This window comes from Nanorana parkeri, unplaced genomic scaffold, assembly GCF_000935625.1.
Source record: "Nanorana parkeri isolate BGI_ZX_2015 unplaced genomic scaffold, ASM93562v1 scaffold1121, whole genome shotgun sequence".
Lineage (NCBI taxonomy): Eukaryota > Metazoa > Chordata > Amphibia > Anura > Dicroglossidae > Nanorana > Nanorana parkeri.
In genome coordinates this window covers 465851-492713 of record NW_017307389.1, presented here as the reverse complement: position 1 = coordinate 492713, position 26863 = coordinate 465851, and the positions used below count along the sequence as shown (strand labels likewise).

At 44.7% G+C, this 26863-nt stretch overlaps 1 protein-coding gene across 2 annotated transcripts in view; it reads right to left on the bottom strand.

The window, feature by feature from the left end:
• The window catches only part of ACO2 (aconitase 2), a 153661-nt gene that overhangs the window by 1149 nt on the left and 125649 nt on the right, over positions 1-26863 (bottom strand). For both annotated transcript variants that reach the window (XM_018567963.1, XM_018567964.1), the window contains 2 exons: positions 11859-12050; positions 1101-1233 (listed from right to left, as the gene is read on the bottom strand). In XM_018567963.1, coding sequence (XP_018423465.1) covers positions 1101-1233; positions 11859-12050 — 325 coding nt within the window. The remainder of the gene's footprint in view (positions 1-1100; positions 1234-11858; positions 12051-26863) is intronic.

Genomic DNA, 26863 nt, shown 5'->3' with positions numbered 1-26863 from the left:
TTAATGGGTACTATATCTGAACCATCCCTCCCTCTTGAGAACCATGAATTAAAAAGTTATCTTGAAGTGGTAATTCAAATGTCTGCGCCAGCCTCTATATGGAAAAAGCACAGGTTTCTCACATATATGAAAGTTTCAGGATGACAAATCATCCATGCCAAAGAGCAGTTCTACTTCAAAGAAGTGTGTACTGGAAGCTGGCTGTTGTATTGCAAGTTCAGGTAGGAAGACTCAGAACTAGAACAAACTTAATTTCTTTACCAGATCATGGTTTCAGGCAGAAACCTCTTTAAACCATGGGGCGTTAAACCCCCCTCCTGGCCAGGGTATTTTTCAGTATTCAGTGCTGACATTTATTCAGTTATGCAACGCTGTACTAAAATGGAATTGGTCATTTTTGGGGACACAAAAGCTTTATTTTGGTGGTATTTAAATCACCACTGGGGTTATTTTTTACTATACAACAAAAGAATTACCAAAAATATTGAAAACAAAATACAAAACAGTTTTCCCTACATTATGTTATGAAACAGTATTACCCAAATTTTTGGTAAAATATAAAAGATGGGGGTCAAGTCGGGTATATAGACACCAAACATGTCGAGCTTTAAAACTGCCGGGAGGCGGGTCATAACGTGTGTCCCGGCTTCCTTTATTGGAAGCTGGCTTCACGTGTTGCTAAGCAGCCTGGCTTTCTAACCAATCAGAAATCACGTAATGACCCGCCTCCCCGATTGGCCAGGAAGCCAGGCTGCCCAGGAACAAGTAATTCCAGCTTCCTAACCAATCAGGAAGCCGGGAGGCAGATCATGACTCGCCACCCGGCTTCCTGATTGGTCAGGAAGCTAGGCAGCCTCTGAAGCCAGTGATCTTTCGCTAGAACACCAGCTTCACAGGCAATCAGGAAGCCGGGCAACAGGCCATGATCCGCCGCCCAACTTCCTGATGATCTGGTGACAAGGTGCTCTGTATCGTCAAGTACCAAAAAAAAAAATAGCGGTACTCATACTCTATACTGAAAAACCAGTATCTGTGCATCCCTATTTATAATAGTTTGTCAAAGCTTCCTAGAACCAGAGATCAATTCGAGTCCAACTCACCATGAATTCTTGCAAAGCTCTTTGTAATGATGGCTCTGCCACCCAAGTGCCGTGGTTCAAGGGCAGCATGCTCTCTGCTAGAGCCCTCTCCATAGTTGTCATCTCCTATTACAATCCATTTTATTCCATTTGCCTACAGCAAATATAGAAAAAGAAACCAGGAAGAGTGAATCTTTTTTTTTATTAATTCCTTTTTATGAATTTCTTTTGACAATTAGCAATAATAATTTACAACCACATAATGTAATTTACAACATGATTATACATCCACATACATGCAACTCACATTTAAGACACTGCTATTTTCACAACTTAGTCCATATTTTTAACATTTACATTTCATGGTCAACCCTGAACGATCTTCATATTATATTTACCAAATCTTAGATTAGCTTCCCACATAGCCTAACTCCCTTTACACTCCCCATTTATATCGTGATATTTTCTACCTCCGTATTTAGTGTTTCATATTAATTCATTTTGTATATTATTTAGGTGTTTACTCCCGTATTATGAAGAAAAAAACAAAAAACACTCCCTACTACATCTCTAAGGCATGTCGTAATTGCAAAAATTTAAAGAAATGAGAATTGGGGATACCAAACTCTTCCCTCAAAGTTCGAAATGTCTTCATGTCATCACCTTCCATCAATTGTTTAACATTGTAAACCTTTATCCATACAGGTATCAAAGTCTGCCAATTCTATCAATTCCAGATTGTACCAAATAGGTGTAAGGGAAGTACAGTACACCCCTCATATCCCATGACCTCCTTCATAACTTTCCATACCCTGGCCATCAATGAAAATGTACAATATACCGACCATGTAGAAATAATACTTACATGTAACAGCTTCTAACTGTGATATAATAAGAGTATCTAGAGAATACCGAAAGTATAATTGCCTGGACCGGATCTTCCCATATTTTTCCCCCCCATCCCGCCATTTGTTATAATTGTGCTGCTAAAAAGTACATTCTTGGGTGGGGAATGGCAATTCCCCCCCCATCATTCGGTAACTGCAAAGTTGTTAATGCTATTCGGGGATGTTTTTTTTCCCATATTAAATTCCTATATATTGTGTCTATTTTAATGAACCATTGCATTGTTATCCATATAGGGGAATTATGTAATATATATATAATAATTGCGGGCACCATATAATTTTAATTAAATTAGCTCTTCCGATCACCGTGAGTGGAAGCTTATTCCAACTGTTACATTTTTGTTTTAATCTTGAGCCGTTACTGCATAGATTTAGAGTAATATAGTCCGTGGCTCGTGCTAATATCACTACCCCCAGATATTTAAATTTTCTACTACTTGAATTTGGGAGGCATTTACCGGAATTTGATATGCCATAGGGTCTAGGGGGTAACATCACCGACTTTTACCAATTGATTTTAATCCCGGAGTATATCCCAAACTGTGTAATTAAGGACATTAATGCCGGAAGGGAATACCCTGTTTCCCCAAAAAATAAAAGTGCGTCATCTGCGTATAGCGCTATCTTATCTTCCCTTTCACCCCATGCGAAACCCTACTATATCTCTAGCCTGTCTTATTGCTATCACCAATGGTTCCATTGCTAAGGCAAAAAGCATCGGCGATAGTGGGCACCCCTGTCTCGTCCCTCTGTACAAAGCAAAGGATTTTGAACAGCAATTATTTAGGCGTATGTGTGCCTTAGGTGCATGGTACATTAACTGAACCCACTTAATGAATGTCTGCCCAATACAGTCCATAGGTATGACCACTCGACTGTATCGAATGCCTTGGCTGCATCCAGTGATAAAATAATCCTACTACCTGGGTTATCGACTGGGACCTGCATATTAAGAAACAGCCTTCTGATGTTTATCGCCGTCGATCTCGCAGGAATAAATCCAGATTGATCCACGTGTATAATCTTAGCTATAGTCCTCGACAGCCTATTGGCCAATACTTTCGCCAAAAGCTTAATATCTGAATTCAGATTCAGAATTATGGAAGAGTGAATCTTCATCAAGATTTTAGAGCTTAGCAACTGTTGAACTCCAAACCAAAATATATTCTTACACAAATGCCCTTCAATTATTAAAAATAGAAAGAAAAACAACAAACACACTACTCCAGTAGTTAAATATCCCTATAATGTTGGGTTTTATTGTACATCACGTAGAGAAACGTGTGGGATTATTATTACCCATGACCTAATGTTAGTATAATATATGAAAGCATACATCTTTTGTACATTGTGCAACTCCTCTCAGCAACATAACCACAGCATATGAATAACTAAATGTGCTGAGGTACAACAAAGAGCAATAAAAAAAAATATCAGTGACTCAAACAAATGTCAGTGAATAAAAATCAATCAGGTATAAAGTCTTTACATTTTCATAACTCTAAAAATATCCATATATAGCAATAGTGATGAATATTCTTGTTCCTTCACCAAATGAACCACACCAGCTATAGGGGAGCTCACCTTATTGATAGACCCCCAACAAAAGGTCAAATCAGGCAATTCCGTTCTTAACCTGGGGAGGGGGCCCTCAGCTCCAATCGCTCACTGCTGGTCTGATTACACCATTGGAGGACATCTGTGCATTCATTCAAATACATGATTGAAGACAAATAGGACAGCTTAAAAACATATTCCAAATACAAAAAGTTATCCCATGGCATAGCGCCCCCTTGGATCACACAAATACATTTTATAATGTAGCCTGGACTCACTGCACATTATTAATCCATGGAGCCTGGACTCACTACACATTAATCCATGAAACAAAGAGAAATTATATGACTTAAAAAACACTTTAGTATTGATATTATAAAGAGTAAAGCAAATTTTAGGAAATCCAAGATTATATCAAATGTATTTGTGTGATCCAGGGGGGCGCTAAGACATGGGATAACTTTTTGTATTTGGAATGTTTTTAAGCTGTCCTATTTGTCTTCAATCATGTATTTTAACCGCTTGAAGACCAGGTGTTTACACCCCCTTCCTGGCCAGGCCATTTTTCAGTATTCAGCAATGCAGTAGTTAGACTGACATTTATTCCGTCATGCAACGCTGTACTGAAATTAATTTTATACCATTTTTTGGGGACAGATAAGAGATTTCTTTTGGTGTTATTTAATCACCACCGTGGGTTTTATTTTTTACTTTATTTAGGAAATTTTTTTTAACATTATGTTAGGAAACAATTATTATTACCCAATTTTTTGGTAAAATATACAAGACCGGGTCATGTCGCGTAAATAGACACCAAACATGTCGAGCTTAAAAAATGCTCGCACCCGCGAAATTGCAAAAAACTACCATACCCAAAATTGACCATAGGCGGCGCTTTAAAAGCTTTTACAGATCATCAGTTTAGTGTTATCAGTGATTAATGATCCTAAAATTATTGCTCTCACTGCGATATTTGCGGCGATATGCAACATGTGCGGCGCAATTGTCCTTTTCGCAGGCATGTGCACCTGACGCATGTTTGCATGCATGTATGGGTGGGGACTTAATGCTTTATGTGTAACTTAAACATTTTTTTGGGAAACCTTAAATTGTGTTTCCTAGATTTGTTTTTTTCTCTTTTTCACACGGGCCGGCATCTTATACAAGCCATCTGCCGGCTCTATAGCAGGCGGATCGCTTGTACGTTAACAAATTTTGTCTTTCCTGCTCACGCGGCTAACAGGCCGTATATACACGGCTTGTTACATCCAGGAAGCGGCCGGCCGTTTTTTTTTACAACGGACGGCCGGGAAGCGGTTAATTAATAAAATGTATAAATCACAAATTGCATATGGTTAAAAGGAGAACTATGGGGTCAGTGTTTTTCCCCATAGTTCTCCTTAGGGTAACTTTTCTTATCTGTCAATTAAAGAGGACCTTTACCCATATCTTCAAAATATCAAAAGGCCCCTTTAGAAAGGTTTAGTAATTGCAATCTACAAACAAACAGATACTTAGATAATTGCTGGTTTGTTATTCTTCACATACTTTGTTTTTCTTTTCCTCTCCATTCTTCTCACAGTGGCCATTTTAACCACTTGCTGACTGGGGTGTTAATCCCCCTTCCTGTCCAGGCCATTTTTCAGTATTCAGTGCTGTGGTACTTTGACGGACATTTATTCAATCATGCAACGCTGTACTGAAATAACTTTTACATTATTTTTGAGGACACAGCGCTTTAATTTGGTGGTATTTAATTACCACAAGGGTTTTTTTATTTTTTACTACAGAACGAAAAAAGTTTCCAAAAAAAAACCAACAAAAAAGCAAACCACCCGCAAAAAATTACCATGCCTAAAAATGGCCATAGGCGACACTTTCAAATGTTTTACCGCGCATCAGTTTAGTGTTTGTGATTAATGGCCCCAAAATTATTGCTCACACTCCCACGTTTGCTCCGATGTGACGTGTGGCGTAATCTTTTTCACATATAGGCACACCCGATGCGCCCCCTATGTGATAGCCAATATACAATGAAAGGTCCTCTTTATGGAGACATCAGGGGTCTCTAATGTCACTTTGGGACCCCCAAAGAAGCTGATGAGGCACAGATCTGCTTCACCGGCTTCTTCTTTGGCTATAGCAGCTAGAGAAATGACAGCTAAAGGCGGAAGCAATGTAATACATAACACTTCTGCCTTTAGAGAGAGAGGAGGAAAGATCAGCAGTGGGGAAATGTTCTCAGGGCTAGAAGCCACTGTGCCGGTCCGGGATAAACGGCAGCAGAGGGGTTGGCGCGGCAGCAGAGGTGGGGGGCGTACTGTGCGATGTCATACAAGCGATCGCTTGTATACGACAGCCGATGCCGGTTTTTAGATTCCTGGAGGGATTCTGCTCAGGGGTGCACGAGCAGAACCCACCCCCCCAACACACACAAAAAAACCGCCGGCAAGCGATTAATTAAGGGCAGATTAATCCTTCTCCCTTTACTTCCTGGAACATGCGACTAGGACATGTAACCACACGCATTCTCAGGAGGGAAAATGCCTTTCCCTGAGATCTTGTGAGATTGCAGATGAGATTTCCCAGTAATGCACTTATTTCATATCAGCATGCAGAGCTGCATGCTGATGTGATTTTTAACCATAAAGGGTAAAAGGTCTGCTTTAAGGCCTAAGAGGCCAAAAATAAACATCACAAACACTCACTGTACGAGGTACAAGATGGAGCCTACAAGAAACTAAACTGAAACCCTTTCCTTGCAGTGCCCCAGGAGGCAGGATTTCTCTTATCTGAGATATGCATTCTCAGCTCAGTTTACTTGAAATGTATTTCAATTTGCTCGTCTTCAGCTGAGAGAACTTGCAATGATTTGAGACTTTACATAAAGTCTTTCATTAAGGTCTAGTCTGGGCGAAAACGCCGCGCGCCCCCCCCCCAGGCCCAAAAAAACACAAAAATGGCTTTGGAAAAAACCTTTCCCCCAAATTTTTCCGGGCCTTCCCATCTCTATATTTTATCAATAAATTGGGTGTTTTTTTTCCCATATATATTTTTTATTGAAATTAAAATACAAGAGAGTGACAAGGTAAATCAAGGCATATTCACAGTACTCCAGTGTACATACAGTATTATCATTGCATTAATGAATCGTAGCCTGGAATTTGGCGATATCTACCGCAGAGGGTTGACAGACTGGTTACGTTTACGCTTTCAGGTGTGCAGATGACTTTTCCAGTAACTATTACAAGTAGTTGGATGTCAGAGGTCACAGACCTCTTCCTTGGACGCCTGGTGTTAGGGGGGTGAGAGTAACCCATTAAGGGTGTGCGGTAGTTCAGCGTGGTGGTAGAAGTGTGTTTTTCAGGTTTCGATGTACAATATGGCAGGAGTACAAGTGATGACAGAGGGGGAAGATCAAGGGAGAACAGTGAGCGGTGAAGGAAAAGAGGGGTGAAAAGAAAAGGAAAGTCAGGCTGCGAGCAGGAAGAGGGTTGGTGTTATAAGACTAATATAGTGTTCCCCCATCATAAAGGTCAGGAGGCGATGGCTGATGTCCGGGGGTGTAAACATGTCAATCCAGGTGGACCATATTTTCTCAAATTTCTGCATAGCGTTTTCGTTTTGAGCCGTCGGCTTTTCATGCGACATCGTCCAATGTACGTGTCGCTTGAGGTTGAAAATGCCGAGCGAGTTGGATAACCATGATTTTGCTATTTCTCGTTTGGCTGCCGTCAAGATATGTAGGCCTAATTTGAATGAGGTTCTAGGGAGACCTACCGGTTTACAGTTAAGAAGGGCGAAGGTGGGGTCTTTACTCATGGAGCGTTGGAATAAAGATGGGAGTATGTTAAATACCCGATCCCAATACCTAGCAGCTTTGGGGCACTGCCACCATATGTGAAAGAAGATGCCTTTGTCCAGGCATCCTCGGAAGCACAATGGAGAAGATTGGGGTCTGAATTTAGCAATCCTCGCGGGTACCATCGCAATAATACTTTGTAATTGATCTCCAACATACTGACACAGCGTGAGCTAGATTTCGTGTTGAGCCAGGATTGTTGCCACATAGCATCTTCCAGAGGAGACCCTAGGTCCCGTTCCCATTGAGACGTGTAGGAAGGGGCAGGGTGGTCAGATGGTAGTAAGAGGTCCTCATATCGCTCATATCCTAAGCCCTTGATACACCAAATAGAATCCCAAGGGGATTAATATCCCATTGGATATTTGAAACGCCATTTCTTGAAACATACTAGTAAATCTGTTATACATGTTTTCATATATTTTAAATATTTTTATTATATTTTTAACAGTCATTGAATGTTTTAAAAGTCACTGAATTTTATCAATATAAATTATTCTGGTTATAGAGCCCAGTAAAAGTCGATCCTCTTTGCTCTTAATAAAGAGCAATTTTTCAAATCATGTTATGTTCTATGAAAATATTATGGGAAACAATTGATGCCCATTCTTTCATATATTTTATATCCATTATATATTTTATACACTGCATCTAATTATCCTGTCTTCAGTATGTCTTAGTTCTTACAAATCCTGGTCTTCTCCCTCATACACACAGTGTTTCAGTTGTACATACGACCTCTGATGCCCTTATGTCTATATCTTCAGCTTCCATCTTCCCCCTTTCACACAATCCACTCATGCTGGCCGTCCTGGATCATTGTCTCTATAGACGGGCTGGCTGATACAGTGTGAGTGACTAGGGGCGGGTTCCACTTGAGAGGCCGCTGATTGGTCCTTCGGCTTCACACCTCCAGCAGAGGAGTTTGCCGACAGAAGAACTGCTATTCCAGCCGTGCTAATTGTAACGCCGCCCTGAGAGGTGGACTAGCACATCGGTTAACAGTTTGCATTGGCTTTACAACATCACACATTCCTATATATTACTGTGAGAGTGAGGAAGAGGACCAGATCTGACGAAGGGGGTGTGGCCCCGGAAACACGTCATCGTAAGGAGTCCTGTGCTTGTACACAATCTTCTGTGCAGCTTGTTGCAGATGTCAATCTGGCTTACCTTATACACTTCTGTCTTGATTCACTTTTGTGAGTATGTTTTTATTGTTACCTCAATATATACAATATTAAAAAGAATCTACACTAGGGTGGGCGCCCTTCTCTTTTGTTCTCTCCCACAGTATTGCAGCTTCCCAGGCTGAAGTAGGGCAGCACCCCTAGTAATCCTCACCCGCAACTATCCTTAATTTGTTGGTCAACGTTTGGCGCTTCTGATTCATTTTTTATTAGATGGTAGTACGAAGCTGAGGTATAGCGTGGAAATAGTTCCGGGAGCATGGGGGTTGTCTCTGCAAATCCATTCAAAGGGGCTTAGGGGGCCAGTCTGGGGGGAATGTCGCATATGAGTAAGGATAAAGTTCTTTATTTGGAGGTAACAAAAGAGTTCTCTGGTAGGTAGGTCATAGTGTTCTTGTATGTATAGGAAAGGTTTCACACCCGTAGAGATCTGAAGCTTACCGAATTGCTTGGCTTGCCTAGGGCAGCCAAATACATAAATACACCACTGGGCACATTGACTAACTCCCCCGGACAATCGAATACGTTAACATACCAAAACATCACTATAAGAATGATCTAAGAACTGTAATATCAATCGTTTCAAAATAGGGAAACATAACTTGTGCATAGTAGGATAAGTTCAAACAGATAATCGGGAAGCACTGCATTGAAAGCACTTTGCAAACAGCTGCTTCGTAGGACATGGGAACAGTACATTTGGACATATCCATGTAATGCTCCATCAGGGAAGGAGATATATGCCATCTGGATGTGTTGCAACCCTAGTTAAATAGGGGTTATCCATGTGGTGTGCCATAACGACATTGGGTGTTTTATATGGCTTTTTAATTAAAAGTTATTTTATTTGTATTAAATTAGGATTCATTTATATACATTCGATCACAAAAGGAAAGCCCTAGTAGTCCTCTAAAAAATGATATAAGTGTGGGTGCACTTACAGTTGAACAAAGCTCAAATTTTAGGGGTTGTTTATGTTTAGAACTTGGATAGTTGATTGCGGTCTGAAGGGATTAACGGAGCCAGGACAAACAATTTTGGCTGGGTGGCAATTCTACGGTAGCCCTTGGAGGACACCCGCATCTATGCAAGAAATCGATCACCAAACCCTATCTACGAATAGCATAATACATATAAGTCCAGGAGATCAAATCAGAAGCTTTCTGCATATTCAGGGATAGAAACACTCCTGTTGCCTTTCTTGAGCTAAAGCGAGCAGACTCAGCACTGTACATACATTGTCACCCACCTGCTTAGCAGGGATGAAGCCCACTTGATCACCATGAATTAACTGAGCAAGGTGAGTAGTGAAACGCATAGCAAGGATTGTTGCCAACAACTTTATATCTTTATCGAGAGATTGGATGTAATTTGTCTATAGCCGATGGTCTTTGCCTGGTTTAGGGAGAACAACATGGGTGCTTAACATGTCCCTACCAAAAACATGTCCCTTTCAGGCCATATTAAAAAAACAAAGCTAGCTGCAGGGGAATGAAAGACATTTTCTTGTAAAACAAAGCTAAAAACCATCCGGACGTGCTTTCTTGCCCTTTGTAAGAATTTGATAGCGAGTTGATCCTCAGTGGTTATTTGAGCCTGAGAGGTCGTAGAAAGAGTAAAAGAAGGCAAGGTAATATGAAAGCATTCATCAGCACTGGTTTCCAATAAGGAATAGTTCTGTGAATACAGCTTAGAGAGAATGTTGAAATTGACTCAAAAAATAAGGACAGGATTACTAGTCAATGTCTAGGTCCTAGTTTTGAGTTTGAGTATTATGGGTGGAAAATAGAGCCAAAACTGTTCAGTTAGCTAACATCATCACAGTTTTATTTCCCTTCAGATAGTACCTCTGCTTAGTCCATCTCATAGCATGTTGAGCCCATTCAATCAGGCAAAGATTAAAAGGTCTATTTGGAACTTCTCGAAGGGAGTGTGAAGGGAGTGTGAAGGGAGTGTGAAGGGAGTGTGAAGGGAGTGTGAAGGGAGTGTGAAGGGAGTGTGAAGGGAGTGTGAAGGGAGTGTGAAGGGAGTGTGAAGGGAGTGTGAAGGGCTGGATAGCAGCATACTCCTTTTCAAGTTGCATTACCCTCAGCTGCCTTTTCTTAATACTGCTTTTTTTTTGAGAGAAGTAACCTCTGTGAAGTTTGTATTGTCTTTGTTCTAACAACATTGGTCGCTGGGACAAGATGTAACATCTCCAAGAGACACCCACAACAAACATCCAGCCAATGTTCTATTCCCTTTCTCATGATCTACACCTTCACAGGCAATGCCTGGCTCCACGTTCCGTATGGTGTATAAGACTTGTCCACACATCACATAGGGAAAAACGCTGTAATAACACTGCAGCATCTTTAGATTAGCTAATACATAGAAACAGCCAATTCACTAGAAGGGCTCCTCTAATTGTCTAATGACTTCATACCACAGGATTTAAATTTACGGTATTAAAATGTGTATTTCCACTTTTGCAGTTAAATGTAAGAAAACCCCACTAAATGTTGTGTGCACTCATTTTAAAAATGTCTTACCTTGTAGCTGTCTCTTAGGAGGATGCTTTTGGCCAGACTGTAGGCTATTCTGAACAGATTGTTAAAGAGTGTACCCAAGACAAGTTCAAATATAAATAATGAGCTCTGCCAGTACAGTTCATGTTTGTAAACATATCTCCACCCAGCTCAATATCCCTCCTTGAAATTACAGAGAATGGAAGTCAGTTTTGGAATTTTCAGAAAAAGAGCATATTTTTTTTAAACTTTGCCATGAAAATGGGAACATGTAAAAGGTCCCCACACACCTTACGATAATCGCGGGAAATCCCACGATCGTACGATTATCGCAAGGTGTGTGGAAGCCGAACTTTAAACTTACGAACATGTTTCAAAACCCCCGGAGCGTCGTACGATGTTCGGCGGGTCTGTAGCATTTTCGTAAGATAAAAGCCGGACGGGCCGGTGTGCGCAAGTGCACACTGCCCGTTCGGCATTGCGGTCATCGGAAACCCGCCCCTCACAACCATTACAACCATCGCAAGAAAAAAGTCTTGTGATGGTTGTAAGGTGTGTGCCCAGCCTAACAAATATAAAATTTGGTGACAAAAGTGGAAATATATTTTAGTTTTTTTTGTGTGGGGCCGTTTGGGAAAGGACTAAGTTAAGCTTCATCTTTGTTATTTTCCTTGTCTGGTCAACTCATCCCCCATAATACTCAAAAATACATAAACCACCAACTAGACAGAAAGAACCAACTAGACACAAGTTACCTTGTAATAACGAGCAGTGTCAGGAACAGGTCCATATTCCTGGGTAACACAATTCTTTACACAGTTTGCTTTGTTGTTTTCAATGTTGATGGCACCAATCAGTAAGTTGTTAGAAATGTTGTCCAGGTGACCCCTAAATTTCAGCCATGGCCCAGCAGCTGATATATGATCGGTTGTGCATTTTCCTTTCACCTACCATTGAAAAAAATATTTTAAAAAATATTATATATTTGCAGGTCATAGCGGAACATGGGTGGTACTCTTTAATGTTCAAGGTTTATTTAAAAAAATATATATATTTTGAAGTATACAATATAAAACATAAAAAGAAACATTTACAGATCATTGTCTTTGCACAAATAAATGAAGACATAAAATGGGCCTCAGGTCCAACCAGATAAAAATGTAGACTAATTAAGCTGCATGAAAACAGGACAAAGGACACAAGCAAACACATTTTTAATCTCCTTCGGAATTAAGGCAGAAACATAGCACCATGGGAGACCAGATAAGGGAGCTACAGAGTACGATTGTTCCATTTCAATCCAGTGCTTAGCGGTATTATGGCGACACCAATCCAAAATACGGGTCAAAAGGATGGTGTAGTAGTATAAACACCTCCCTCTTGTTTAGATCTTCTCAAAATCGCATAGCTTAATCTAAACCGGTTTATGTGCCCATAAAAACTTATAAAACTAGGACTGGAGTCTTCGAAAAAAATAAGTTGGAATATGAATAGGTAGGGCCTGCACTACATAAAGAAGTCTTGGTATCACTGTTTCAGAATGTTACATCGGCCAATCCATGAAAATGCATGTTTAGTCCATTCAGAAACTATACGTGTATAGAGTGGCAGAACATTCAAAGAGAACACCTTGGTAAGAACTTTAGGTAAATGAATATCCAAGTATTTAATGGATTGCAAGGCCCATCGAAATGGAAAATTTATTAGAATTCTACGAAGTCGCCAGCCCGTAAAGGGAGATATGTAGGGATTCCGATTTATGTGGATTAACCAGTTGCCGTCCGCCCGTTGAAAAATGGACGGACGGCACAACTGCATTGGTGGGTTGCCGTCTCCAAACAGCATTTTTGTCAGCGCGCACACGAGCAGAAAAAACCCGTGCAATGCATAGAGCCGTTACCGGTATGTCTGCTGGCTGCGTGCCCCTCCTCCCCCCTCGACTGCTGCCGCCGCCCCCCTCACCGTCAATCCCGGGATCCGCTGCCCCATCTGCGGCCCTGAGGGCGTCAGGAGGAAGAGGGAGGGAGTTCAGCTCCTTGCTGAGAATGCAGAAGTGATGTGTATTACATCACTTCCGCATTCCCCTGTCAGTCATCTGGCTGCTATAGCCAGACAAAAGAAGCTGATGAAGCAGATCTCGGCTTCAACAACTTCTTTTGGGGTCCCCAGGTGACATTAGGGGTCCTACAGACCCCATAAAGAGGACCTGTCAGTGTACCTGTGCTATTATATAGGGGGGATTGTTATCCCCCCTATGTAATAGCAATATCAATAAGTGTAAAAAAAAAAATTTTATAAAAAAAAAACAGTAAAAAAATAAAAAAGTCCCCCGCCCCCACGTACATATAAACGTAAATATGCATCCGGTGCACCAGCGCGCGGAAACGACAATTGCGCTACACATGTTACATATCGCCGCGAACGTCGCAGTGAGAGCAATCATTTTAGGGCCATCAATCACTGATAACACTAAATTGATGCGGTAAAAGTTTTCGTTTTTTGAGGTTTCGCACGCAATTTTAAGGCTTGACATGTTTGGTGTCTTTTTACCCGACGTGACCCGGTCTTTTAGATTTTACCAAAAAATTGGGTAATAATAAAATGTTTTATCATTTAATATAGGGGAAACTTTTTTTTTTTAAAATATTTCGGTAATGTTTCCTTCACCACTTCAAGACCAGGTGCTTAGACCCCCTTCCTGGCCAGGCCATTTTTCAGTATTCAGCACTGCGGTACTTTGACTGACGTTTATTCTGTCATGCAACGCTGTACTGAAATTAATTTTATACAATTTTTTGGGGACACAGAGCTTTCTTTTGGTGGTATTTAATCACCACTACGGGATTTTTTTACTATAATTAGGAAAAAGTTTTTTTTTACATTATGTTAGGAAACATTACCCAGTTTTTTGGTAAAATATAAAAGTCGGGGTCATGTCAGGTAAATAGACACCAAACATGTCAAACTTTAAAATTGTGCGCACCCGCGACATCGCAGAAAACTACCATACCCAAAATTGGCCATAGGCGACACTTTAAAAGCTTTTACCGCTCATCAGTTTAGTGTGATCAGTGATTGATGGCCCTAGAATGATTGCTCTCACTGCGACGTTCGCGGTTATATGTACCATGTTCGGCGTAATGGGCGCAATCGTCTTTTTGCGCCCCTGACGCATGTTTGCATGCATGTATGGGTGGGGACTTATATTTTTTTTAAATTTATGTGTAACTTAAAATTTTGGCGGGGGACTAATTTTTTTTCCACTAAACTTTATTGCTATCACATACGGGGGCTAATAAAACCCCCTTATGTGATAGCAAAATATGTGACAGGTCCTCTTTATGGAGACATCAGGGGTCTCCAAGACCCCTGTCACCTAGGACCCCCCAAAAGAAGCTGATGAAGCACAGATTGCTCCATCAGCTTCTGAAGCTGGAGAGTGACACAAGAATGTGGAAGTGATGTAATATACAACACTTCCGCATTCTTTGAGGAGAGGGGACCGGAGGGAGCTCGTGTAACGATCTCCCTCTGATCCCGTTACACAGGCATGGCGCTGATCCCGGGCTCAGCGGGACAACGGAGGGGGGCGCAACGATCGTTGCAACATACAAGCGATCCGCCGACTCTACAGCCGGCGGATCGCTTGTATATTAACAGGCATCGCTGCCTGTTTTTAAATATTGGCCATTTCCCGCACGCGAGGGGGCATGTCTGAGCGGACGTCTAAAGACGCCCGCTCAGATCTAGAGAGCTCCCGGCCGGCCGTTTTTGTTACTACGGCCGGCCGGGAGGCAGTTAATATAGTAAAAAACTAAAAACCGCAGTGGTGATTAAATACCACCAAAAGAAAGCTCTATCTGTTCCTAAAAAAATGGTATAAAATTAATTTCAGTACAGCGTTGCATGACAGAATAAAATGTCAGTCAAAGTACTGCAGCGCTGAATAATGAAAGATGGCCTGGATGGGAAGGGGGTTTAACATCGCGGACTTCAACTGGTTGATAAGAAAATTTGACAATTCAACTTTTTCAGTTCCTGTGCCAAGGCTGGGATAGGAAAAACAAAAATGTCATCTGCATATGTAGCAATTTTATGTTGGGCAGCTCCTATGGTAATCCCCCGTATAGCCGATTATTATAAGAAAGTCAATACAAAAATGGGGACAGAGGGCACCCTTGACTCCCATACCTGGCTGTTGGTTAAAACATTTGAGTTGGGTTATATTTAAGGAAAACATTTATAGCAAATTGCCACACAAGCCATTTTGTAATTTATTTTTTTTATTCTTTATTTATAATCTTGAAAAAGCAAGACATACAGAGTCAAATGAAAACATACAAATTCAGGATGTTACATCCAACATTTGTTGATACATCATAACCGGCAAAATAAAGCTAAAATCTCAAAGCAATGTAGCCCAGTGCCAGTGTAAATTCTAAGTAAAGGGTTGATATCTTGCTTTTCGAGACAGAACTTTTGTTGTTTTATATACTTCTCCATAACTCAGACACACAAGACAAACAGGACAGAAAAAACACAAAAGGATAGAGGCAACTAGACAAGAGACACAGAGCCAAGGAAAAGGGAGAAAGCACAAAAAGAAGAGTGTCAGTGAGGGAGAGCAGCCAATCCCCCCACCCCCTCAGCAGATCTTTGTGAGGCCAAGTCGTATTCCTGAAAAAGGGCATAATCATGCCAATAAAACAATGCGCAATTGAACTTTTCTTCTTGATTGTACAACGAGGCAGTCAGGTTCTCCACATGCTCTATCTCCACAATCTTATATCGCTTCCTGGAGAGACCGGAGACATGCAAGACAGGCATCCGGATTGTCATGAACATCAACGGTTTGATAAGATTCCCCCACCTCTGTCCAGAAGTGACAAATCTTCTAACAGGACCAGAACACATGTACTACCGGTAGGTCACCCACATCCTCGCTACATCTCCAGCAACTCCTGGAGGACTGAGGAAACCTTTTATGTAAAACCGTGGGCACTCTGTACCAACGGGAGAGAAGTTTGTAGTTATTTTCCTGTATTATGCTGGAGATGGAGGTGTAATGACAATCATGGAGGTTCAGCATCACACATGAGATGGACTTGCTATGTAAAAGTATTCTCTTTATTGTCTTATTGTACTTTTGTATCGATTTTATCTTATCTATGTTTATTTCTATTTCTGTATAAATAAATAAGACTATTGCTTCTTACCATTATATTATCATCATTGGAAGCAGAGAATAGCAAATTAGCTTTTTTCAGGAAGCTTAGTCAATTTAGATATTACAGGAGGCACCAATTAAGGGATGGCTCAGCAATAATTTACAGATTGAGGATTCCAACCAGGAAATCCCTCCCAATGGTACACTCGATGATATCCATTGTTTGGAATCATGATTTCTGCACCATTCCAGGACTCTGGATCAATGAGTCGCTTTATAATGGATAGGATGCAGAAACCCCATCCCAACAAGAGATTAGGGAACAACAAGCAATTTGTGCAACAGTCGAGAGGAAGAATGAGCCCAGACAAACTGAACTCCCTGCGCAACTCGGAGAAAGGAAGACAGTATGAAGATGGGGAAGTGTCTGAAATAGAATGAACGTCCTCCCTAGGATATTACATCTGAGAACAGCATTTCTGCCAAACCAAGAATGGGAAAGATTATGTCATTTCAAGAGGTCTGACTTCCCCCTGGACATTAGAGGCTAAAAGTATGCTGCAAAGATCCCAGAAACGTTTGGTGTAAGAAGAGTACCTAGTTATGAAATATAGTCCTTTGCCCATGTAAACTGAAAAAACGATCTTAGACCCAGAAGTTTATGCAGAAGCACAGAAATGTTGAGAGCCTCAGATTTGTGAACGTTTATTTTAAAGTTAGAGACCTTACCAAAAAGAGCGAATTCCTGAAGTAGGTTTGGAAAAGTCGTTTCAGGTGATGAAACTAAAAACAGGAGGTCATCCGCAAACGCTGCAACTCTTATGGTTGTCAGTCCCCACACTAAGACCCTGAATATTGGGATTTGCCCTAAGTCTACGCAAGAAAGGTTCTAGGGACAGGATACAAATCAAAGGTGAAAGCGAACAACCATGTCTCATTCCGTTAGTCGGATGAAAGAAAGGGGACAAAGCTTAATTGACCCCAAATTGCCGCCGGTGGAGAGGAGTAGATAGCATCCAACCAGGCAGACATATTAGTGCCAAATCCCAAGTGATGGACCGTAGTCTTCAGGAAATTCCAGTCAACTCTATTTAATGCTTTTTCTGCATCTGTAGAGAGCAGAGCCAAGGGGACACCTCGTGAGTGGGCTAGGTGAATAATGTTGCGTACCCGGGTGGCATTATCTTTCGCTTCTCTGTGTGGCATAAAGCCCACTTGATCTGGATGCATGACTGTCTGTAAAAGAGGCAGTATCCTAAGCGCCAGGATCTTGGAGAACATTTTAAGGTCCACATCGAGAACGGAAATGGGTCTGTAGTTGGCACAAGCCGAGAGATCCTTACCCTCCTTAGGTATCCCCACGATATGAGCATCCAGTGCATCGGGAGGAAGAGTGTGGCCATGTAAGATGGAATTAAAAGCAGCAACAAAGTGGGAAGAAAGGATAGGGGCATACGTTTTATAGGCATAGGGTCCCAGAGACTTACCTGGTTTGAGAGATTTAACTACCATCTTGAATTCACCTACCGTCGGTGGTGCCTCTAAGACTGATGCATCTTCAGAATTAAGTATAGGGAGACCAGACTCCTCCAGATAGGATTCTATCGAATATTGCCTAGACTGAGAATCAGAACCACTGGACCGGGCAGGCAGCTTGTTCAAAGCTTCATAGTAAGAGCGGAAACTATCCACTATATCAGATGATTTGACCGCCCTATCACCCACCTCTTGAGATATGTAGGAAATAGAAGTCTTTAGGGACTTCTCCCTCAATGGATTTAGCAAGGGATTTCCAAATTCATAGAACAAACGACGACCCCTCACCAGGGGGACAGCAGTTGATTAGTATGCGCAAGCCTGGAGCGTTTAAGATAAGCACCCCTCCGAATAAGATAACCCCTAGTCACACATTTATGGGCTTCCCAGATCACAAGCGAAGATGGTGTAGAGTCCTGGTTTGCAGCAAAGTAGTTCCAGATTTCAACCTGAAGCTCCGATTGATAAGGGCCATCCTGTAAGAGGGAATAATTAAGCCTCCATCTCCCAGACTTAGAAGAGACCGGGCCCCAACTAAGGACATGCATGATCAGAGACAGTCGAGGTTTTGATAGAAGAGTCTACAGAAAAGGGAAGAGCGCCATGGGAGATTATATATATCTATATTTATTAGGTATAAGATTGGTGAGGAACGGGAAAAAAAGGTGTAGTCCTTATCTGGATGGGTGTTGCAATTGCCATATGTCCACCAAACGCATAGACTAAGGCCCTTTTGATCCTTCAGAGTGCGTAATAGGAGAGACGTTGCGTGGATCTGGAGGCATCCACAAGCGGGTCTAGACAAATGTTTAGGTCACCAGAAAAATCAAAACCCCCTTCTGAAATTCTCCAAGAGTGACCAGCAATCCTCAAGAAACAAGTTGGTTTGGGGCAGTATATCAAAGCTAGCGTCACCAGTCTACCATTCAAGTCTCCAGTCAAAAACAGAAAAAGACCTTGTGGGTCGACATGTGCCTTTACAGACCAATGAACTGCCCTGGACAAAAAAATGCGGACTCCCTTTATTTTAGAGTGCGGGCTAGAACAATGGTCCCCCTCCAGAAATCAAAAATGCGAATTTTGGGGATTTAGACATTTGAAAGTGCGTTTCCTGTATAAAACGCGACAGCAAATTGGAGACGCCACAATTCGTTCAGGACACACGTTCTTTTCTCAGGGCAGTTCAAGCCCTTAGCCTTGAGGGAAACTAAGCAAACTTCAGACATCCTCAAAAGTTAGGAAAAGAAACCCCTCTATCCAGAAAAAAAAAAACACAGAAGGGGGAAAAAAGGACTAGCACAACACCACCCCCCAACCCGGTCCGCACATTTGAGAAGCAGCACACCCAGCGTCCCCAAAATCCCCCTCAGCTCCTCCTAGTGCGCTTACTCCTGGAGTTTTAGCGACTTTCACCATACTGGCAAAGGTCCAGCAGGGTTCATGGAGTTTAGGTCAGCTAGGGTGCGAAACCCACCAAGGCTGTCAAATAACGACTTCGCTATCAGGGATTCTTCAGGGGGGCGTAAGAACGAAGAGGGGGGCGTAAGAACGAGGAGTGAAGGCCAGGGGGAAGGTAGGATTGAACCGGGGTGATGGGGCTGAGGTTGGAGGAAAGGTGAGTATTCCTACACAATGCGTCAAAGAGACTCAGAGAAGTACCCACTGTGGGGTGAGATAGCACTTGGGAAGGGAGAAGAGAGCGTTGAATCCAGGGCCAAGAGCCGATCGGAAGGTCTGATTGAAGCTGGTCAATCTGGACCCACTCTTTGTAGGGACTGTGTCGAGACCAATCCATGATGTGAGATAGGTGGCAGGCCCGGTAGTAGTTGTGAATATGGTGAAAGCTTATACCCCCAGAACATTTTGAGCAGGTAAGGGTCGAGAACCCAATCCGCGGGATCTGTTGTTCCAGAGGAAGGTTCAAAACAGCGCATTAACCGAGAAGGAGGATTTGGGGAGAGTAATTGGTATAGTTTTGAACAGGTATAAAAGTCTAGGCAGAGCAGTCATCTTAATAATGGCAACGCAGCCAAACCATGAATATAGCATTTTTTTCCATTCCTTCATGTCTAATTATATTCCAGAAAGTTGGGTGGCAAAATTGAGGTAAAGCTTCTGTAGGTCGGTGGGGAGTTCTAACCCTATGTACGTAATGGCCAAGTCCGCCCAACCAAAGGGAAAGTGGCATTTGCTGAATTGGACCATCTCGTCCGGAACGGAAATGTTGAGCGCGGCCGATTTAGAGAAGTTGATTTTAAAAAAATGAGATTGACGCAAATTCCTGGAATGCAACCAAAAGATTGGGAAGAGATATCCTCGGCTGTGTTAAGAAAAAGAGCAGGTCTTCTGCGAATGCAGCCACTTTGAACTCTTTGCAGGGCGTAGGGAACCCATGTATGCTGGAGTCAGAGCGGATTCTCTGGAGAAAAGGCTCCAGTGCCAGTACAAAGGGCAGCGGCGATAGCAGGCACCCCTGCCTCGTGCCATTGTAGATAGGGAAGGCCTCCGACAGTGAGCCGTTCACACGAATCTTGGCAGTCAGTTTAGGATATAGCAGAGGCTAAAGCCGAGGTGGTCTCCAGTAAGTAACAAGCAGTTAGGAGTACACACCCAAAAACAGAGGGCGGGACCGGTGTCCTTCAATGAACAGAGAGAAAAGGATTTTACGGTGACATTTTCCTGGCACATCATGGCAGCACACAATGGGTTAACGCTCCGCCCCTTAACCCCATAGGATTAAGCCTCCCTGTACTGAAGTCCCCGCTCTTCATCCTTTAAACAAGGTATGCCACGGGGAGTCCCGTTGTCAGTGCTGGGACTAGTTGACACGCTCCCGACGCAGATCCCGCTCCCCTAGAAGCAGACATAGTCATTCACACTCTACGCATGGGTCTGCTCATGCACACCATTCTAGCAGTGGATTTCCATGCCATGGCTGCTGAGTTTGTGGCAGACAGGCCATTCCTGACAAACTAGTCTGCCAAGTATGTTTCAACGAAGCAACGCAGGACCACGTGTCCCCCCCAAGGGATATCGCAGCCATGGTGAAAAAAATCAGTAATGGAGTGTATGAAGGAGATGACCAGGCCGGTTCCCCCTGGACCCACTATTTCGTCACAGCCTCTGGACCTATCCATCGACTCGGATTCCACGCATGTCACACCAGAGTTGAGTCGATCCAGCTTTGACTTTTCGCTGGTGGATCCCTTTGTCACAGCAGTCAAAGAGGCTGGGAAGAGCCAGTCGCAGTAGCTTCCACCTCCATAACATATTTTCCCCATCTTCAAAAGATAACTAAAACTTTCCCGTTCCTAGAGGAGATTAAGAGAATCGTCCAGGAGGAGTGGAAGAAGATGGAAAAGAACCCGAACCTCAATAATAGGCTAACGAAACTATACCCACTTAAGGAAGAGGATATTGCACGCCTAGTTAACCCACCAGTAGTAGACGCAGCGGTCACGCCACATTACGCTCCCCATGGAGGATGCAGTTTCCTTCCGGGATCCATTGGAGCGTAAAATTGACCTGGACCTGAAGAGGGCCTATTCGGCCGCTGGAGGGGCCTGCCACCCAGCTATTGCACTGACATGCGTGTCACGGGCAGTGTCGATCTGGATTGACAACCTCGAGAGAGCCCTGAGGGCAAACGTCGATACAGACCAAGTTATCTCGGCCCTTCAAGAACTGAGGCTGACGGGAGACTTCATGGCGGAGGCCGCCATCGATGTTGTTCACAGCTCGGCCAGAGCCATGCTTTACACTGTCACTGCCAAAAGAGCACTGTGGCTGAAGCCTTGGGTGGCGGATAACTCCTCCCAAACCAGCTGGTGCAAGATTCCCTTTGACCGATCCAACCTCTTCGGAGGAAAGCTTGATGCGGCTATCTCTAAGGTAACGGGAGGCAAGTCCAGCCTCCTTCCACAAAATAAGAAACCGTTCAAGCGCACGGCACCGTTTCAAAATAAAAGATTTTCAACCGATAGAACAAGAGATGCCAGGTCCTATCGGCCAGGACGTGAGTTCCGCCGCAATTGGAAGGGCAGTCTACACTCTTCAAATTCCCTAAACAGAACCCTTCTTCGGGCCAGCATGCGAAGAAGTCTTTTTGACGGTCATTGTTCTCCGCTGACTCCGGTGGGCGGACGTTTACGCCATTTTTTCCAGGCTTGGAATTCTGCCGTCAGGGATCCGTGGGTACTGGCGACCGCATCAGAGGGGCACCGATGGAGGTTTTGTCGTACCCCGCCGCGTGCCCGCTATGTTTACACAAGAATCCCAGATTCCACAGCGGAGACTTTAGTTTTCCTTCATTATATTCAAACCCTGCTAAACAAGCTATTACTCCAGTGCCTCCGGAAGAAAGGTTTACAGGGGTTTATTCCCCGCTATTTTTTAGTCAAAAAGAAGACCGAGGACCTCAGACCTGTATTGGACTTAAAGAAACTCAACAGATATATAGTCGTCCCACACTTTCGCAGACGCCTACCTCCACGTACCAGTACGTCATAATTTTCTGAAATATCTTCGGTTTTCCTTTCTCAACCTGCATTTCCAGTTCTGCTGCCTCCCATTTGGGATATGTGCAGCTCCCCGCACCTTAACAAAGGTCATCCTTCCCATCATTGCCCTTCTGAGAGAACAAGGCCTCAGGGTAAACCATTACCTGGACAACATCATTCTCCTGGCACAAGACAAGAATGTGTCACTCAGACATCAGGACATTCTCCTGTCCACACTCCGGCAGTTTGGTTAGTCAACGACCACAAGTCTCAGCTTGTTCCCTCAAGGTCCATGATCTTTCTGGGAGCTCTCTTAAACACAGCAGAGAATACCATATCTCTCCCAGAGCAGGAGGTGGAGAACATCCGTCGCAAGGTGCTGCGCACGATGTCCGCTTCTCAGCTTCAGCATCAAGCTGCCTCAGTTTGATCGGCACTCTCTTCCACCATTCCCATGGTGAGGTGGGCCCATTGGCACCTGAGGGGATTCCAGTTGGGGTTTCTGACCCAGTGGGACAAAGTCAGTCTGAACCAGAGGATACGAGTGTCTCACAGGATGAAATCATCCCTATGTGGACTCAACGGCAACATTTACGTGGATTCCACCGGATTTCCCCCCCCTCAGCCGGTCCTGGTGACATCGGACGCCAGCCATTCGGGGTGGGGAGCCCACTTCAATCAGCTGGTGGCTCAGTGCAGGTGGAGATTCCAGGCGTACGTTCATACGTCCAATGTCTTAGAAATGAGCGCAGCATTCCAGGCTCTGCAAGCGTTTGCCTCTCACCTGATGGGCAGGTCAGTCCAACTGCGACTAGACAACAGGGTGGCAATGGCATACATTCAAAGGCAGGGCGGCACCCGCAGCCGCTCAATGATGTTAGAAGTCGAACCAGTGATGTGCTGGGCCCAGGCGAATTTGTGGAATCTGCAGGCCATGTATCTGCCGGGACGTCTGAATACTCTTGCCGACTCCCTCAGTCGGTCCTTTCTGGGGACGCACGAATGGTCTCTTCATCAGGAAGTGTTTCTCCAAATCATCAGGAAATGGGGTCGCCCTCAGGTCGACCTGTTTGCCTCTCCACTGAACGCCAAATGCGTTCAGTGGAGACCAGGGGCCTTCCACAGCCCAAAAGGCTGGTGTCCGTGTAGACCATTGTCCCACATAGGGGTAGACAGGATTTCCGACACCAGAGCCTGGGACCAGAGCCACCAAAAGGAGGGAGACTCGACACCCGAACCTCCTTGTCCAACGACAAAGGAGACCTGCCCACTGCGACTACATGTCCCTCTGCAGGATCCTAGTGTGGAGCTGCGCGTAAGGCACCGCCTCGAAGGAGGCTAGCCTCAGCCCCCACGAGGCCTGGCACCTGTATGCAGAAGCGGAAAGATGACCAAAGACAAGACCGCAATAGCCTCACAACCGAGCGAAGTTTCAGAAACGCGTCCGGAGGAAGAAAAAAAAACCTGGGCCTGAACAGTGTCCAGAATCAGGCCCAGGCCCCTAGGCGCGGGGACGGCACTAGACAGGAGTTCCGAAAGTGCAGCAGCCATCCAACCACCTCGAAGGACCGCACAGTGACTGCAAGATCCGCCCCCAGAGAGGAGTGCAACTTCGCCTGCAAGAGAAGGCCGACCAGGTACCCCACAATCGAGATCCCGCGACAGAGTAAGAACGCCAGGACCGGGGCCAACCCTTGGCGAACACTTGGAGGGGATGACGCCAGACCGAAAGGCAGAGTCACAAACTGGAAGCATCACCCTGCAAGCCAAATGGGACCATGAAGGCAGGAATCCATGATGATGATAGAAGCCAGCAGATCCCCCGGATGAAGACACGCCACTATGGAGCTGATGGATCCCATCAGGAAACCTGCACAAAAAAAAAAAAAGGGACAAACGTTTTAGATCTAGGATGGGTCGAATCCCCCTCTCTTGAGCACCACAGGGTCAACAGGTTTGATAAAAAACCTTGAAACCCCTCCAAGGAGGGCACCGGAAGCCGTTGCCGAGAGAATCCAAAATCCAGTGTACCCATCGCACACCTGACCGAATAAATGCCTTAGTTGGGTGGGTGCCAAAGTGACTGCAGATGCCTCTGCAATCCAAGATAATGGAGAGAGAGACGCATGTCGGAAGGAAAACCCCTGTCCCCAGGACAAGACAGAAACCATCTTGTAGCCCAAAGAAACCAGCTCCCGCACCCAAGCGTCGGAGATGCAAGGCAACCAAAAGTCTGCAAGAATCGAAGACGCCCCCCCACCCTGGAACCCAGAGGTGGAGTGAGACATCCATGCGGAAGGAGGTTGCCTGGGAGATTTAGGCTGCCAGGCACGCTCGGAGACCTGGGAAGGGGAAGGCTTGGAGAACATTTCCCCCCCCCCTCCCCCCGAGGACGAAGGGGCCGGAAAGGCCGCCTTTGAGCAGAGAATGAAAGACCGGGCTTCCGACGTCACACCTTAGGCTTCCTAGACTGAGGCAGAAAGGTACTCTCAGAACTTGAATGGTCTCATCTAGCGCCACCCCCACACAAGTGATCGCCTGTAAAGGGAAGCTCCGGCAAAGCCTTCTTGGAGGCCTGATTAGCCGACCAGCACTGAAGCCAAGTAGGCGACGAAGTGCAACTGCCGACACCGACAGTTTGGGCACCAGGTGCGCAGCCACCAAGGCCAAGTTACACATACCTCAGGCCTTGCACCAACCGGTCAGTCACTCAATATAAGCAGGAGAAACCTGGTTTTCTCAGTGAGACCTTGGTGCAACAATTTAGCCCACTCCGTCAGAGTCTGGGAGACTATCCAAAACCGGACACTTAAGAAAATGAAGGGGAAACCTCCCCCGGAATAACGATAGCCCCGTGTAGACACGACACCTGGTGAATCCACCACAGGAGGAGTCGCCCACTCAGTCAAGACGACTTCCTAAAGGAATGACAGGCCGAGAAGCGCTTGGGAACCAGAAAGGACATAGTTGGCCGCTTCCATTTCCTGTAGAGAAAATCATCAAAGAAAGGAGCATAAAGGGAAGATCTAAGTAGAACGTTCACTTCTATTTCTGTTATCTATGAGGTATTGGTTCCAACGCGGGGGTTACTGATATTCCCTCGGGGGGGGTGAGGCAAGCAAGGTGAGAGGAATCAACGGACATTGGTTCACTGTGTGCCGCTGGGTTCAGGGGGTAGAACGGTGAATATATTATCCGCTTGTTGAGCTATAGGGGGCTGTGGGGTAGGGGTAGGAAGGACTTGGGTGGGCAGAAAAGCAAGATAAAAAGGTGGGGTGGGTACTCTTCCCGACGGGAAGAAGGAGGAGGAGGAGGTAAGGTCAGGGTCTGGGTGGGTGAGGAATGTCACACGTCAGAGCCCTGACGTAGTGTCACGTAGGCCGGGGAGGAGAGCAAGTCGATCCAATAAAACCCAAGTGGCTCTAAATTTAGCGGGGGTATTGTGGAAGGAACTCGTGAGGTCCTCCATATGATATCCTGTATCCTGTCTAGCCATTGGTGGACCGTGGGGGGCTCAGGTTTCCGCCATAGGGCTGGGATACAGGCCCGGGCAGCGTTGATGAGATGGCGTAGCAGGGAGCGCTTGTAGGCTTTTAGGGAGATGTTGGTGTGGTGTAGTAGGTAGAGAGCTGCATGGTGCATGGTCCTCCAGGGGTCTAGGGATGAAGGGCCCTGTGGGGAGGTCACGGTGAACACAGTGGGCCAGGAGGAGCCCGTCAAGAAGTGGAGCGCTCTGAAGTCACCTGGGGTGCCAAGTGCCTGAAAGCGTGCGTACCCCAGTCCAGGTGGAAAAGCCGGGTTACCCAAGATCGGAGTCATAGGTGAGGGGGAGGGGGAGAGGGAGTGAGCTGCGAAAGCGTCTCTAGCTACCTTGAGAGTGGGCATGATCGTGGGATGGGAGCGGACTGAGGGGGGCAAGGGAGAAGTGCACCAGGGAAGTCCCGGGAGTGGCACTGTAGTGAAGGTTTGTTCCAGGCCAGTCCACTGTTTTGAGGTTTGGTGTCGGCACCAGTCTATAACACGGGTTAGGTGGACCGAGGTGTAATACAGACGGATGTCAGGTAGGCCCATCCCACCTGATTGTTTAGGTCTGCGCAATATGTCGTATTGGAGTCTGGGGGGCTTGTTGGCCCACACGAAAGAAGTGAAAAGCGTTCTCGATTTACGGAAATAGGATGGGGGAATCGCGATCGGGAGGGCTTGAAGTGGGTAAAGAAGGCGGGGAAGGAGATTGAGGATGTTACAGCGGCCCATCCAGGAGAAGGTACCCGCAGACCAGGTTTTGAGATCAGAGGAGATAGTAGCTAATAACGGGGGAAAATTCAAAGAAAAAGTGGGAGAGGTTTCGTGGAAGTTGTATGCCCAAGTATTTGATCAAGGTGGGGGACCATTTGAATGGAAAGTTGTCCAGGACTCTTCGTAGGCGGGGTCCCGCAAGGGAGATATGCATGGCCATTGATTTATGGGAGTTGATCAGAAAATTGGAGAGTTTACCGTAGCGGCTGATCTGACAAGAGCATTGGGAGGGAGATATCAGGGGAGGTCAGGAAAAATAGGT